At 38.7% G+C, this 14,311-nt stretch overlaps 1 protein-coding gene across 1 annotated transcript; it reads right to left on the bottom strand.

Annotated features, from left to right (window-relative positions):
- Nucleotides 1-5,561: 5,561 nt before the first annotated feature.
- drgx (dorsal root ganglia homeobox) lies at nt 5,562-13,115 on the bottom strand. The gene is made up of 6 exons (XM_061790509.1): nt 12,952-13,115; nt 12,288-12,388; nt 11,469-11,570; nt 8,413-8,585; nt 6,199-6,311; nt 5,562-6,118 (listed from the first exon to the last, which is right to left on the bottom strand). The coding sequence occupies exons 1-6, from the start codon at nt 13,007-13,009 to the stop codon at nt 5,763-5,765; spliced, it is 903 nt and encodes a 300-aa protein (XP_061646493.1). The 5' UTR covers nt 13,010-13,115; the 3' UTR covers nt 5,562-5,762.
- Nucleotides 13,116-14,311: the final 1,196 nt, after the last annotated feature.

Genomic DNA, 14,311 nt, shown 5'->3' with positions numbered 1-14,311 from the left:
CTTCACTTTTTTTTGTCTTCACTAAGATGATTGTGGCAATGGACAGAGACAAAAACCTGCTCTGGAGCGCTCTTGACCTCGGACTGGGGCGACGGTCCTTCTTTCAGCTGGACGACCTTAAGCACACAGCCAAGATGTCAAAGCAGTGGCTTGAGGTCAAATGCAAGTGTACTTGAGTGGCACAGCCGAAGCCCGGACTTGAATCCGATTGAACATCATGAGCATGTAGAATTTTAGGGAGGGACAAATGAAGTTATCCCATTTTGGAATACGGTTGTAACATAACAAAAGGAATGAATGTGAATACTTTCCGGATGCACTGTAGAGTTTACAGTATATATCTCACAATTCATGTTGTTACAGCTGTCATCAGTCACATCAGTTGTCCTACAGTATGAGATGGCCTCCCTCCACCATGTGTGGCACATGATGGAGTATGCTTCGACTCATAAGCCGTTCCTTCCCTTCCCTATTTATTGTTGGCTGTCCTTCCAAAACCTTGGAAGCTTTTTTTTTTTTTTTTTTTTTTTTTCCTGAAAAAGAGTTTCATAAATGTCAATATTATGATGATGTATGATGTATTTTTGTAAATTGGGGTCTAATGGAGGAACCTTTTTTTTTTTTTTTTTTTTTTTTTACTGAAAAATAGTTTTAGAAATGTCAATATGATGATGATGTATGATGTATTTTTGTAAGTTGGGGTCTAATGGGGTCTTTTTTTTTTAATTTGACACACATGTATGTATGTATGTATATATATATATATTATATAATTCAGCATAATTTATCATAGTATGCATTCGTTAGTTTTATTAATTTTCGCTTATTCGCATACCTATATAGTTTTTCAGTTATATTTATTTAACATATATAGACAATTTGTTGACGGTATAATATTAAATATATTGAATACAATATTTAAAGCAAATTTGATCATTTCTGATGTTATCATAATGTGCCGTATATACAGTCTACAGTTTATAAATGTTATTTTGGATTTGCTGTGCGGGATCTGGATTAAGAGTCCTGCTCACTAGTTCCCTCTAGTGGAAAAAAATACCACAAAAAAAAAAAAGACCCTCAACGTTTGATTTGATTTAGTTGTAAATGTTCACAGTTTTAGCGTAGTTGGACCTTGAGCATTGATCTCAAATTGCTGACAGTGAGGCCTTGAGTGTGCTGAGAAAGGAAGGAGTCAAGTGGAGTTAATGTGGCACACGGCCCACCTGCACATTAGCGGTCGCTGCATTAAAATCTGCTTTGTTTGGAATATCACCATTCAGAGATGAGTTTAATTGATCATAATTGATTGCGTTATTGATCAGGTCTGGTGCAGGAATTAAAAGCAGACATGGTAATATAGAGCGGGCAGTTTCATGGGTGCTGCCTTATGAACTACAGTGTAAATTCAGGTGGTGTGTGCATGTGTTTGTGTGTGTACGTGTGGTTTCAGAACACTTTTGACCACATGTCTGCAAAAATATTTCATTACTGCAACAAAAGAAGGCCATTAACTGCAATGTAAGAGCTTCTATCAGCCACATTCTCACCATGTTTGTCTGCTTTTCTGGCTCCCCTCCAGCTAATTTGATATAACAATGCAACACACAACGACTTGTCCAATCATCAATGATGCCACATGCTGCCGCTGAATGTCAACACCAACTTGACTTGTTTATGAAATATTAAAGCCGGGAATTACGGGCAGAACTTAATGATGATCGGAGTCATTAGAACTCCAGCACGCTTTGTTTTAGGTTGTAATGATTCAATTCCACAACAACTGTATTCAATTTTGGGAAGCCGTAATGTGTTTTCCCACATCTTTTGTGAGAATGGGATTGGATTGTGGTATATACATTGGTACATTTTTTGGGGTGTGGGGGGTACATTTGTGTGAGGATATTAGCTGCCATGCCACTCTCCTTGATGCCTCATGCATATTTTGGTTCATAAAATTGGCATATATATAAATATATATATATATTAATGATTCATACATATTCAGACCAATATTAGTTTGGTAATTCACGCATTAGTATATTCCTTTTAGTTGTGTAATTCAGAGTCATAGTTAAACAAATCCGATTTTTGGAAATTCATTCCGTATTGATTCATTTTAGTTGAGTTATATTCAGAATAATATTAATACAAATCTGAGTTTGGCGTGGGGAAAAAATCACTCAGTATCTGTTATTTAGTGAAGAATAATAAAAATCGGAATATTTTTTTAAAAATACACAACTCAGTATCTTCTCATTTTAATTGCATATTCTTGTTTTACAGAAAAGCAATTACAGACTATTTAAATGACTCACTTTATTAGTATATTTACATAAAACATGTAAATGGTGTCTTTATACTTCCGACCTGATCTCCCTTCTCCTTGTCTCAGCAGGGTGTCACTTCATCAATTATTGAAGCTCTACTTCACGGTAATACATAATTTGTCATCAATTATTCACGATAATGTGTGTGCAGTTGACTTAATTGTGTTATTGACTTATCAAAAGTCATTTCCTGAAAATCCTGCAGGATGGGATGTGTTGTCAGCTGATGTTGCATCACGGAAGGGGAGGAAATAATAAGAATAAGAATAATAATAGTTAATACATACCGGCTGTGATGAGAGGTCATCTTCTTCAAATGGACCAAGAATACAGTGAGTTGATCATATTTAATTGGCTTTATTAAGAGGCAAGAAGAAGATTGCTCAAAGTAAGTGAATGATAAACATCAGTGCGATGCTCTCCTGACTTTAAAGAGGAGCTGCTAAATAATGGATAAGAACAGATGGCTGCAGCAAGAGCAACATGAGCGACTACATGTTTAATTGTTTTAAAGAACATGTCACAACAGCAGCGGCGCTGTGTTCGCTGTCTGTCGGTAACACGGGCGTCGTGCAAACAAAAGAGAGACACCCAGGCTGCTTTTTACTCCCCTTAACTGGCACATGGACACACTTCCACTGATGGCTGATTTGATATTATTACATTAAAGTGCACTTTCACTTCAAGATCAACAATGATTGATTTGTGGAAACACAAAGAATGCAGCGAAGCACTGCCCATTAAATTACACTTTACATGCATCAACATTCACAATAAGTAAGCATACGCCCACTGAAGTGACATTCACATTATCCATTGGGTATTACTGGGAGGAACATATACAGTGGATGTAAAAAGTCGACACACCCCTGCTCAAATGCCAGGTTTTTGAAAATGGGCTCAAGGTGAATAATTTCCAAACTTTTTTTTTTTCACCATAAATGTGACCTGTAACCTGCACAACTCAATTCAAATAAATCTTTCACAGGGAAGTAAAATAAACAACGGAGATAATGTGGTTGTACAAGTGTGCACACCCTCATAGCTGAGGATGTAGTTGTGTTCAGAATTAACCAATCCCATTCAAGCGCATCTTAAATGGGAGACATCTTCAGCTGGAACTGGGGCCTTAGTCAAGATGACGGGAATTACAGTATGAACGGTTCAAAATAGCAATAAATGTTTGGCACAAAACTTTCAGGCTTCTCCGAGAAAGCATGAAAAAGTGTCAGGAAGCTCCTACTGGAACAGCTGAAATTGATTTGGGGTTAATCAGAAACACTTTACATGATGATGTGTGTTGACTCCCATTTAACATGCGTTTGAATGTGATTGGTTAATTCTGAACATCGTCACATCCCCAGTTAGAAGAGGGTGTCCACACTTGTGCAAGCAGCTTAGCTCAATTGTTTATCTTTTACCTCCCCTCTGGATTGATTTATTTTTCTTTCGTTTGAGTTATTGAGCTTATTAGTCACATTAATTGTGGAAAAGTTTTTAATTGATTTCTCTTGGTCTCATTTTTTTATGTAACAAAAAAACTGGCATTTGAATAGGGGTTTGTGCACTTTTTATATTCACTTCATAGTTAAGACCCAAATTATTCATACATACAGTATATACATTTCTATCTGTTCAATTGTTGTATTTTAGCTAGAAATGACATTAGAAAGTGGTAAAGGGCTGAGACATTGTTTTTCAAATGTTAACAAAAAGTCCAAAATGTACTTTGCCAGTACATAAACAAACAATATTCTAAATGTTTAGTTGATAAGAATATTCGCAATCCTCCTTATTATGACCAAAGTCAAAGCAAACAAATGTCGTTTTTTTTGTTTCTGTTTGTTTTTTTGAAAACAATTAACCAACGTATGTCCTCTTATCCCAACACAACTAAACATTACATAATTACATGTCAAACAATCATTTCAGACCATATTATTAAGGAAGATGATAATTACATGTAGAAAATAAATACGAATCAATAAATAAAATAGAAAAAGTAAAAAAAGAAATTCGAAATTAAATCTCAAAATTCCACAAAATAAATAAGGCCACAAAATTTGATATTTCACTTCTTCCTTTACCTGTCAAAATACTTTTTAAAGACAAGTCTGACAGCTTTCTGTAACCCAGTTTTGAGTCCCAAACCACCAGTTGAGAATCTTTTCTCGAGACTATTCTTGAAGTTACCAGGATACTTTAAATGGTGCTCAAGATGGTTATGAAAAATATTTGCTCCTTTTCTAAAGAAAAAAAAATAAAATTAATTCACATCCCAAATCAAGTCAGACAATTTTGAGGAAAAGCAATCTTTTGCACCATCCAACTAAATGGTTCGTGTAATTTCGAGCATAATTGAGAACATTATAATCAACGATACAAATAGAACACCAGATGTGCATGTATTAAGAAAGGGTTTAAATATATCCCCTCACTCACAACTCTGGTCCTACAAATGTTTATAATTTACATTTACACTTCCACCACACTTCAGTGACCGTTAACCCCTACAAGACTCGAATCCAATGCGTCTTCGTACGAGGTATATAATGCTTTACTTTCCTCATCTTGTTTACAACTAGTGCTTTGTCTTTTGCTGTCTTCTTTTCCCATATTATTTAATGACCTTTTCACTCTCTCTCCTTTGTTTTTTCTGTCCCTCCCCTTTAAAATCTTTGTTCTGTTCGACTGAACAACTAATTCTCAATAAATATCCTCAGAAACAAAGAAACAACAGTGGAAGCTTAAAAAGTCCAGTGTGATACAGTTAAACTGCTCTATCATAAAAGGGATACAGATCTTCCTTTCTGCTTGGCCTAACAGCAGAACAGGACAAACAAACAAACAAATATTTCCATTTTCAACACCGCTTATCCTGGTTAGGGTCGCGGGACGCTGGAGCCTATCCCAGCTGACTTCGGGCAAAAGGCGGACTACACCCTGAACTGGTTGCCAGTCAGTCGCAGGGCACATATAGACACGGACAACCATTCGCACTCACATTCACACATTCGTCACTGAGTGGGAACTGAACCCACACTGCCTGCACCAAAGTCAGGCGAGTGTACCACTACACCATCGGTGACATTAACAAACAAATAAATAACTAAAATATAATAAACATTTTTGCACATGCAGATTTTTGTCACAGCGTAAACAAACAAATTATGATAATCCTACTTTCTTGTGTCATTTCCAGCCAATTCAACACACAAAACAAAATGTGTCCAGTGCATGAATCCTATAGGACTTAACTGCAATTGTCCATCAGCGAGTGCAGAAAAACAGATCCAAACTTGTGCTTTCGTGGGGTCAACAAGTCCCTGTACGTTTGTCACAAACAGCAATAATAATAATAATAATAATAATTCAAAATTGTCAAATAAATAGATCTCATTGTGCTTAGAAGAGCACTCAGTGTCCGCAAGCTCACTTCTTCTCCACGGCTTCCTTGTTGGAGCAGTGCGGGCGCTTGTCAGGGGTGCCCCCCAGCACCTTGGAGGTCAGGTTGGGGCTGGAGGCGTCCCCGGCTCTTGTCCCGCTCACTTCCGCTTGCGCCGGAGCGCCCGTGGGGGCCCTCACCATGCCCCCCCCAGTCACGACCCCGGGCCCGGACGAGGCGGCGGCGCCGAGCAGGTTGGCCGACTGCAGAACGGCCTCGGAGTGCTCGCGGGCCTTCATCCGTAGGGCGGCCACACTGGCTGTGCGGTTGCCCTGGCAACCGTAGGGGGGCAGGAAAGACAAGCCCATGGGGTCCGAAACGCAGCAGGAACACAAAGCGTTACCTGAAAGGGCAACGACACGTTGGGCGTCGTACAATGGTGTAGCTATGAATTTTGATGATCATTGTAGTTGTGAGGATTACCTTTCAAAGTGGCCACCTGAGAGAGGGCCTGAGCATAGGTGGCCGAGTTGAGGAGGGTCCCCGGTAGACACGATGGGAAGAAGGGACCACCGGGCCCCACTGGCCTGTTCATACTGACAGAAACAAACACGCTTGAATCTCCAGGTAACATACGATTGCATATGCATTCTCATTGAAATGGCTTTTTTACAAAAAATGCTGTGGCATGGTTTGATTTCTCAACTTCCTCATGAATGTGAAATATTAGATTAAAGCCATCCGTCCGTTTTCCAGTGGCCGGCCATGCATTTGGTACCCTTCAGTAAGGACTTACCAAACTCAATCAACCACGACTATAATGTCACGATTAGAAACCATTAATTTTCAATCATGGAAGCAGTTGTCCCTTTTTTTAAAAGAAACAAATAAAAAAATCCCATTGACTCATCCGAAACCTTTCCTGCTGGGAATGTATTCAGAAAAGCACAACTACTTACCGTAAAAATGGGCCAACTCTCGTATATCTTAGTTTAATGACAGCAAATCAAATGTATTGAATTGCTTCGGAAGCTGAGTCACAGACCTAATATCAAACGATAGATGAATCAAATGTTGTCAGTGTTGCCCATAAAGAACGTATTATATACAGTCGACCTTTGCTATTCACGGGGCTCCACTTTGTTATGGACATCTACGTTTATGTACCTACGAGCTATGTGACTTATTCACCTTGTACATTTCACCATAATAGTTATTTTTTAAACTCCAGCTATAGGTGACATATACTGCCATGTGCATGTAATATTGTTTATTATTATTACACTGACAAGCTAAAACTTTAGATACACTTGCACACAAGAGCTGTATCCAAAAAAATACAATTCCTTCACAAAGACAATAATGCTTACCTTTTATTGACAGTGCCACAGCTTTTCATTTTTATAATACGTTTATTATTGTGGTTGTACTTTACATTGGTGTTGAACTGCACTGCATCATATTTTGAGCTGTTTCTAACATTCTAGCTGTTGTGTTGCTGCTATGAATGTTTACTAAACCTACTGTAAGCTGTCTAGCTCCATGACAGTGGTTCTCAAACTTTTTACACCAAGTACCACCTAAAGAAATACTTAAGGGAGCTCCCCAAGTACCAACATTAAGATACAGTAGCGCAGTCGGCCTAAATGTTCATAAAAAACGGACAGATGTTTTATTCCTAAAAAAAAAAAAAATAATCTATATTATTGTGTAAGCTACTCAAACATGATACACAGTTTGAACATAAGCACTGTGCTCAAATTCAGGGAATAAAACTGTACTGAAATATTGATTCAATTATTAAGATTGCACATAAACGTTAAGCATTTCACCTAAATAAATGTTTCAAAAGAAATAGTTCTACGAATAAACCCAAACGTATTGAACTTAAGTTAAATACAATTGAACTGTACTTATGCACTGATTCTGTCGCATACCCGTGTTGTCATATGTGTGTGTGTTCCGGGTTTTGTCTTCCCCCCCTGTTTCACACACACCTGCTCATGTGAGCATCTTCATCACCTGTGCCTCGTTCACCCTAATTACCCCTTGTATATAACCTCGTGTCTCATTTCCTCTCGTTGCCAGTTCGTTGTACCTTGTCGTCGCGTTCCAGCATTCCTTGTTTCCACGTCATAGATTCACAGTAAGACCTGACCCTGTTCTGATTATCGACCTTGTCTCTTTGCCTCATGTTTTTGGATACTGTTGCCTCTCTTGGATTGCCTGCCTGTGTACCGACCTATGCCCGTCTATTAAACCTCTCTTTTTGGAAACTGTCAATTTGTTTTGGAGTTGTGCATTTTTGGGTCCTATCCTCTGTTCCGTTCATGACCCGTGTAGCACTACCACATTCTGAGAATCACGAGTCTATGGCAATCAAAAATGAGAATTACACTGCAACAGACCTTTCAAAATATGACATGTCCAAACACTTAGAATTCCCTTACTGTTTGTTTGTCTACTGTTCACGCTCAACCTATTATTACATTTTAGAGCGAGTACTGTACTTTTTGTGAGCATGGCAACTTTAGCGTCATTTCCGAGTTTAATGATGCGTGACAAAAGACAAGATGCTTGTAGATGCAGGATGTGGATCAAGGTGAAAGTGTACAATTTGGTGTTGATCCAGTTTGATTGGTGCTGAAATGTTCCTAGGTGAAATGAAACATCAGGCTTTTGGTGTCGTGATCTCACCTCTGCTGCATGTCCAGCGGTTCTTTGTGTTTCCTGCTGGGCTCCACGGGCAACTGAGAGTTGATGCTGCGCACCGGAGGAGCGCCCTCGCTCATCTGCTCTTTTCCTCCTTCTGAGTCTGTGCTGCCTCGCTCTGTCTTCCTCCACTTGGCCCTGCGGTTCTGAAACCAAACCTGCAGTCACACAAAACACAACCAAAGACATTTGAATCACGCAAAGCCGTACACAACTGTACTGTGTAAGTGTCCACAGCGGTTAGGAACCTACGGCCCGTGGACCGTACTAGGCCCGCATGTGTGTTTGAACCGATCCACAGTGCAATTGTAAAAACAAATAAAACCCCTGTCAATCAATTCATTATTCAATCACTGTGTATTCGGTAACTACAAAACACACACAAAAAGACAAAAATGCAAGCGTGTCAAGTATTTTGTGTACCATACATATGAAAAACAAAATGCAATAAAATTTATCAGATAACTATCTGCAATATCTTAAAAATAGACACAATCAAGACAACAATGTAAAGTTAATGGAAGTCAAATATATATAGTATTGTATATATATGTAATTTAGTGTAATATACACTATGTAAGTAATGTAGTGTATTATATGAGTATGTCAAATAAAAGTAGTGCAGTATGTCACATATAAGTAAAGTATTGTAGTATATCAGTGTGTCAAATATAAGTAATATAGCTTAGTATGTAAGTATGTCAAATGTAACGTAGTGTATAAGTATGACAAATTAAAGTAGTATGTTAAATATAAGTAATGTAGTGTGTTATATGAATATATCAAATAGTAGTATTGGGTAGCATACAGTATGCAAGCATCACAGGGTGGGTAAATCACAAGTCTTCAGTAATATAGTGTAGGATATGAACATGTCAAATATAAGTAACATAGTACTGTGTACGAATATGTCAGCTATAAGTAGGCCTAATAGAGTGATCAATACGAGAATGTCAGATACAAGTAATGTAGTGTACTGTATGACTGTGGAAAATACAAGTAACAGTGTAGTATAAGAGTATGTTGAATATTAGTAGTATGGCCATCCGTTCATTTTCTACACTGATAATCCTTGATGTCAAAGTATGTCAAATATTAGTATTATTGTGCAGTATACAAGTATGTTAAATATAAGCAATGTAGTGTAGTATACGAGAATGTCAAATATGATTAATTTGTCAAGTATCAGTAAAATATTGAAGTATATGAGTGTGTCAATGAGAGGTAATATTATGTTGTGTACAGGTTTGTCCAATATAAGCAATTTAGTGGCGTGTACAAGTATGTCAAACATAAATAAGATAGTGTAACAACATGTCAAATATAGCAGAAAGCCGTAACAACAGTGTAGCATATGAGTATTTATGCCACAAATATGAGTCAATATCGCCACAGGTACCTTTGAGACATCCCCATTGCACCCAAAAAGTTGGGATTTTCCATTGAACTTCATTTTCTGTGTGTTAAGTATAGATTGTATGCTGTTATAAATGGATATTGAGAAAGCTCCCAGACCAAAAAAAAAATAGCTACAAGCTCTCAATGTACAGGCCAACAGCAAAATGTGTGAGCTTGCTGCTGACAGGGTGGACATTTTTGGCTAATCATTTATCATTTAATGAGCACTTTATGGACCTTCACTCCATTCAGTTAGCAAGCTGACTGGGTACTATTTAACAAATATTTTTCAAATTTCTGAAAGTTTTTTTTTATTTATTTATTTTTATCAATTGATATTTTTCTATGACAGAGCGGACATATTAAAGTTGACGACATCCAACTAACCACACAATATGATGAAAATGACAAAACATAAGTGTAAATACTAAATGCAACTATCCACTGATTCACCAGAGAGTCCAAACGCTGCTCGTAAAGTCACAGAAAACAGCTGAGGTTTTCTTACAGGGGCTGTTACCCCATAATGACAGGGTGGACAACAATATCAGGGACACATGCAAAATGTTCAACATGGTTATGGTAATAGAATATACCTGACCAAAATGACTACTTTTATGTAGGTCCCATGGTACAGTCTTGTTGTAGCTGTACGAGTAAGTGTGTGTGTCATATGCAGAATTTATGCGTGTCGTAATAGTACAGTATGAGCAAAAGTTGCAGTATGCACACGTGTGAGAACAAGTCGTGGTGGTATCTTAATCGAATGAAGGTCAGAGCCTATAAGAACATTTAATTGAGCCATTTTTCATTATCATATTTTAATGACTTCCCGCTGACAGTTGCGCAGCCCGCATGAAGTCGTTTATTTGCCCATTTAGGGATTGTTTGACAACATCACATTCGATTAGGAGCACATTCGAGCGGGCATTAATCATCGTGCCAATGAATGGAGGTTACCTCTCCATTGTGTCATGTCAACAAGGCCGAGCAAACATGCAGACGGGACAACAATGCAACCGACGGACTTATCTCACCCCTGCACCTTCCTGCTACAAGTCAAGCCCCCCCCCCCCCCCCCCCCTCTCTCTCTATGGCCTATAATTGCCCCATTCATCTCCATTTGCAGCGTGCTCTTCATGCGGGGGAGGCCCATTGACACTCTACCAAAAAATAAATAAATAAATGGGAGGGAGGATGCATGAAGGGAGGACGGGGACAACACTGCCACAGAAATGACATTTATTTTCTAATAATAATGCAACTTTAATATCCCTGCTCGCACCGATTGAATAATAGCAATGTGATAATCGGATTAGGGGCAATAATTTGTTGACGCGTCCTAATTTACAACACTGGATTCCATTATCGGACCTGAAGCTATATCGGATGACCCCCACCTCTCCCCTCCCCTCGCCCACCAACCATTATGTTCTCCGCAATTACAGACAAAGCAGGAAGTGACGTTCAATTCAATTCAATTGTGAAGGTGATCATTTCTGTATTTTGACGCTTGCCTTAAAATGGATTCATGCTTGACAAATTACAGAACCACTTTATTAGTTATGTATGATGAATCAATGTCATTAGTAAGACCCCCCCCCTCTCCCCCATTAGTGGTGAGTGACGCAATGGAGGCCCACCTGAACCCTGGCCTCGGTCAAGTTGATCTTCATGGCCAGCTCCTCGCGCGTGAACACGTCCGGGTAGTGAGTCTGCGCGAACACCGCCTCCAAGGCTTCCAGCTGCACGCACGCGCATCAGTCGCACGCGTCACAAAAATAGCAAACACATCATCTCATTTGCATGCGTGCAAAATGAAAAGACAAAGACGAATGGGATACATTTATTGAATGATCGTTATTATGAGGACAAAAATATATATATATATATAATATTATATGAAGTGAATAATAAATTGGGAAAAAAATGAAATATTGATGTTGATGTTTTGTAGATATAATTTTATACATTCATATTGTGAATGTATACAATTTCAAATATAATAAGTTTCAAATATAATAAATAGGTTAGTATCTACAGAGGTTTTGAGTTGACTTCACGTACACGAAGCAATTTTCAAGTTTTCAATTCTTCTTCTTCTTCTTCTTATTATTATTATTATTATTATTTTGAATATGATATATTTCAATATATACTTTCAGTTTTGAACACCAGCATCACAAACACAGCAGGGTACAGTGATTCATTTGGCTGTGTAAAAGTTTGTAAAAGCACCACACCACGTCTTCAACAAGGAGAAGAACAAAACAAAAGCAACATATTTCAAAAATAATACAAATAAATAAATGAGACAAACTATATAAAGTAAACAGTACGTTTGGATATTGGTTTGAATATTATATGAAGAAATATGTATATATTTCCAGATGTTTTTGTAGGTTTTAAAATAAGATGAATTTACAGTCGTATGTTGATTTTGACAATGTGAAAATATATACCTGTTGCAGCGTGAACGTGGTCCTGTTCCTCCGCTGTTTCCTCCGCAAGAAGCCATCGTCGAAGTCAGCTGGGGCGTGGTTGGGAAAAGTGCTCGAATTCACTGAAAAGTACATTTTAAACACACATTTAGTCACTGTAAATTGCATTTAAAAATATATATATATTTTTGGTAAACATCACACGAGGTGCCCTATTTATACTTATTTCTTTGGGGTAAAAAAAAAAAAAAAAAAGATTTCAAGCGCAACACCAAAATTAAGAGAATGCAATCTACTGACTTTGGCTTTTATACTGTAGTTGCAAAATTAAAACACGGATGTTGTTTGGAGTCTGAGGGGAGTCATGTAGGACTTAAGAGCATTTGACAGCCAACCATCATCTGTCTCCCCCCCGCCCCCTCAATGAGAGCTGCCCCCATGGGCCTAAGCACCAACGCGTTACTGTATATATCATTTAAGTGTGAGTTCCTCTTTCATTTTCTACTTTTTTCCACAGCACAAACCATGCAGAAAAAGTGAACGTAACATGCAAAGAAAGTATCAGTGACAAACAAAATACTACACTTAGAGATAGACGTATTTCAATGTATTAAAGATAAAAACAAAAATAACACAAAAAAAAAACCAAAAAAACATGCATCACTAGGTGCAAAAAGGCGCTTACGTGTGTTGGAGCGACAGCACTCAGCATCCAATTGCGGAGGACAGTGGAAGTAGAACATCCTGCAAGCAAGAGTTTCACCTCACAATAAAACAAGCAAAAAAAACAAAAACAAATATCCACCCGCACGCTCAACACATAAAACATGGACGTCAAAGTTGGGATGTGCGCTGCAGGAGCATCCTCTAAAAGATGAACGCTGCACTGCGTGCGTGTGTGTGTGTGTGTTCAGCGAGTGTGTGTGTGTGTGTGTGTGTGTGTGTGTGTGTGAGAGAGCGAGAGAGAGAGCGAGACCGAAAGAGGGAGATGCTGCTCTGGAGGGAAGAAGGGTTTGGCACTAACTGGAAGGGTCCACTTTTCTCCTCTCTCTCTCTTTCTCTGAAAACACACACACACACACACACACACACACACGCGCGCGCACTTCTGGGAGTGTCCAGATGTCAACCTTTTTCCTATTGGGGAAAGTCCTGGGGGGCATCGTAAAATCATGAAAAATAATCAAAGCACATTATTCTCATAAATTATGAGTATGTGAGGTTTTATTAATCTGTATCTTTATTATTGTCTTTTGATTTAGTTGTCGGGCCGCATCTGGCCCACGGGCCGCGGGTTGCACACAGGTTTTCAGATGGTGTCGCACAATCTCACGCCGAATTGCTCCTAATCGGATTAGGTTTGTCTCGCTGTGTGTGTGTGTGAGATAAAGTGCAGAACACGCTTATTCCCAAACCATAAACACGCGCACGTGCCAACGGAACTTTTTGATTTCTTTCATATATTAAAAATGAAAAAAAAAAAAAAAAAATAGCACGGAGTTTTTTGGGTGTTAATTGCACGTCGGGGGTGTGTTAAGGGTCCACTTTACAAGGGTTTGCGCTTCTCCAAGGCTCGCAAGGCCAAATTTTTGATTTTGTTCACAGCAAGGGGTCCCGCGATTTATTAGTCGGGCTGAGATGAATGACGTGCCGCGGGAGCCTTTCAATTAGTTTTAAAGCACATGCGGGACGACGCCCAGCAAAATGAGGCTGCAGAAATTTCCAAGAGACGCGCAAAGCACATAAAGTGCGCCAAATCCCTTCTAATGGCGCGTAATTGGTTCTGTAATATCATTACAGGCGGATAATGGCCAGTTACACGGCCCCGCGCTATTAAGGCTTTCCCCGGCGTGCGGCGTTTATGTTATTAAAGGGGGAATATAATGATATTTTAGTTATTAAATGCGCGTAATTAATTTATGCACCGCTGAAAATAAAGTTGTTATTATGACCTGCATGGCGAGGTGCGTGCAGAAAATTGAAATCAAATAACTTCAGCCCAATATTTGGTCGGGAAGATTGGAGGGGGCCTCAAGTGGAGCTCA

The sequence above is a fragment of the Phyllopteryx taeniolatus genome, chromosome 11 (genome assembly GCF_024500385.1).
Source record: "Phyllopteryx taeniolatus isolate TA_2022b chromosome 11, UOR_Ptae_1.2, whole genome shotgun sequence".
NCBI classification, from domain to species: Eukaryota; Metazoa; Chordata; class Actinopteri; order Syngnathiformes; family Syngnathidae; genus Phyllopteryx; species Phyllopteryx taeniolatus.
The sequence above is the reverse complement of the archived record's forward strand: the minus strand, read 5'-3'. Positions and strand labels throughout refer to the sequence as shown.

Excerpts from the sequence above, each read along its gene's own strand:
- drgx (XM_061790509.1), bottom strand. The coding sequence starts at position 13,009 with ATGTTCTACTTCCACTGTCCTCCGCAATTGGATGCTGAGTGCTGTCGC. Across the intron at positions 8,586-11,468 it reads TGACCGAGGCCAGGGTTCAG|GTTTGGTTTCAGAACCGCAG; the intron begins GTGGGCCTCCAT and ends GTGTGACTGCAG. Across the intron at positions 6,312-8,412 it reads CCGCTGGACATGCAGCAGAG|TATGAACAGGCCAGTGGGGC; the intron begins GTGAGATCACGA and ends TGTTTCTGTCAG.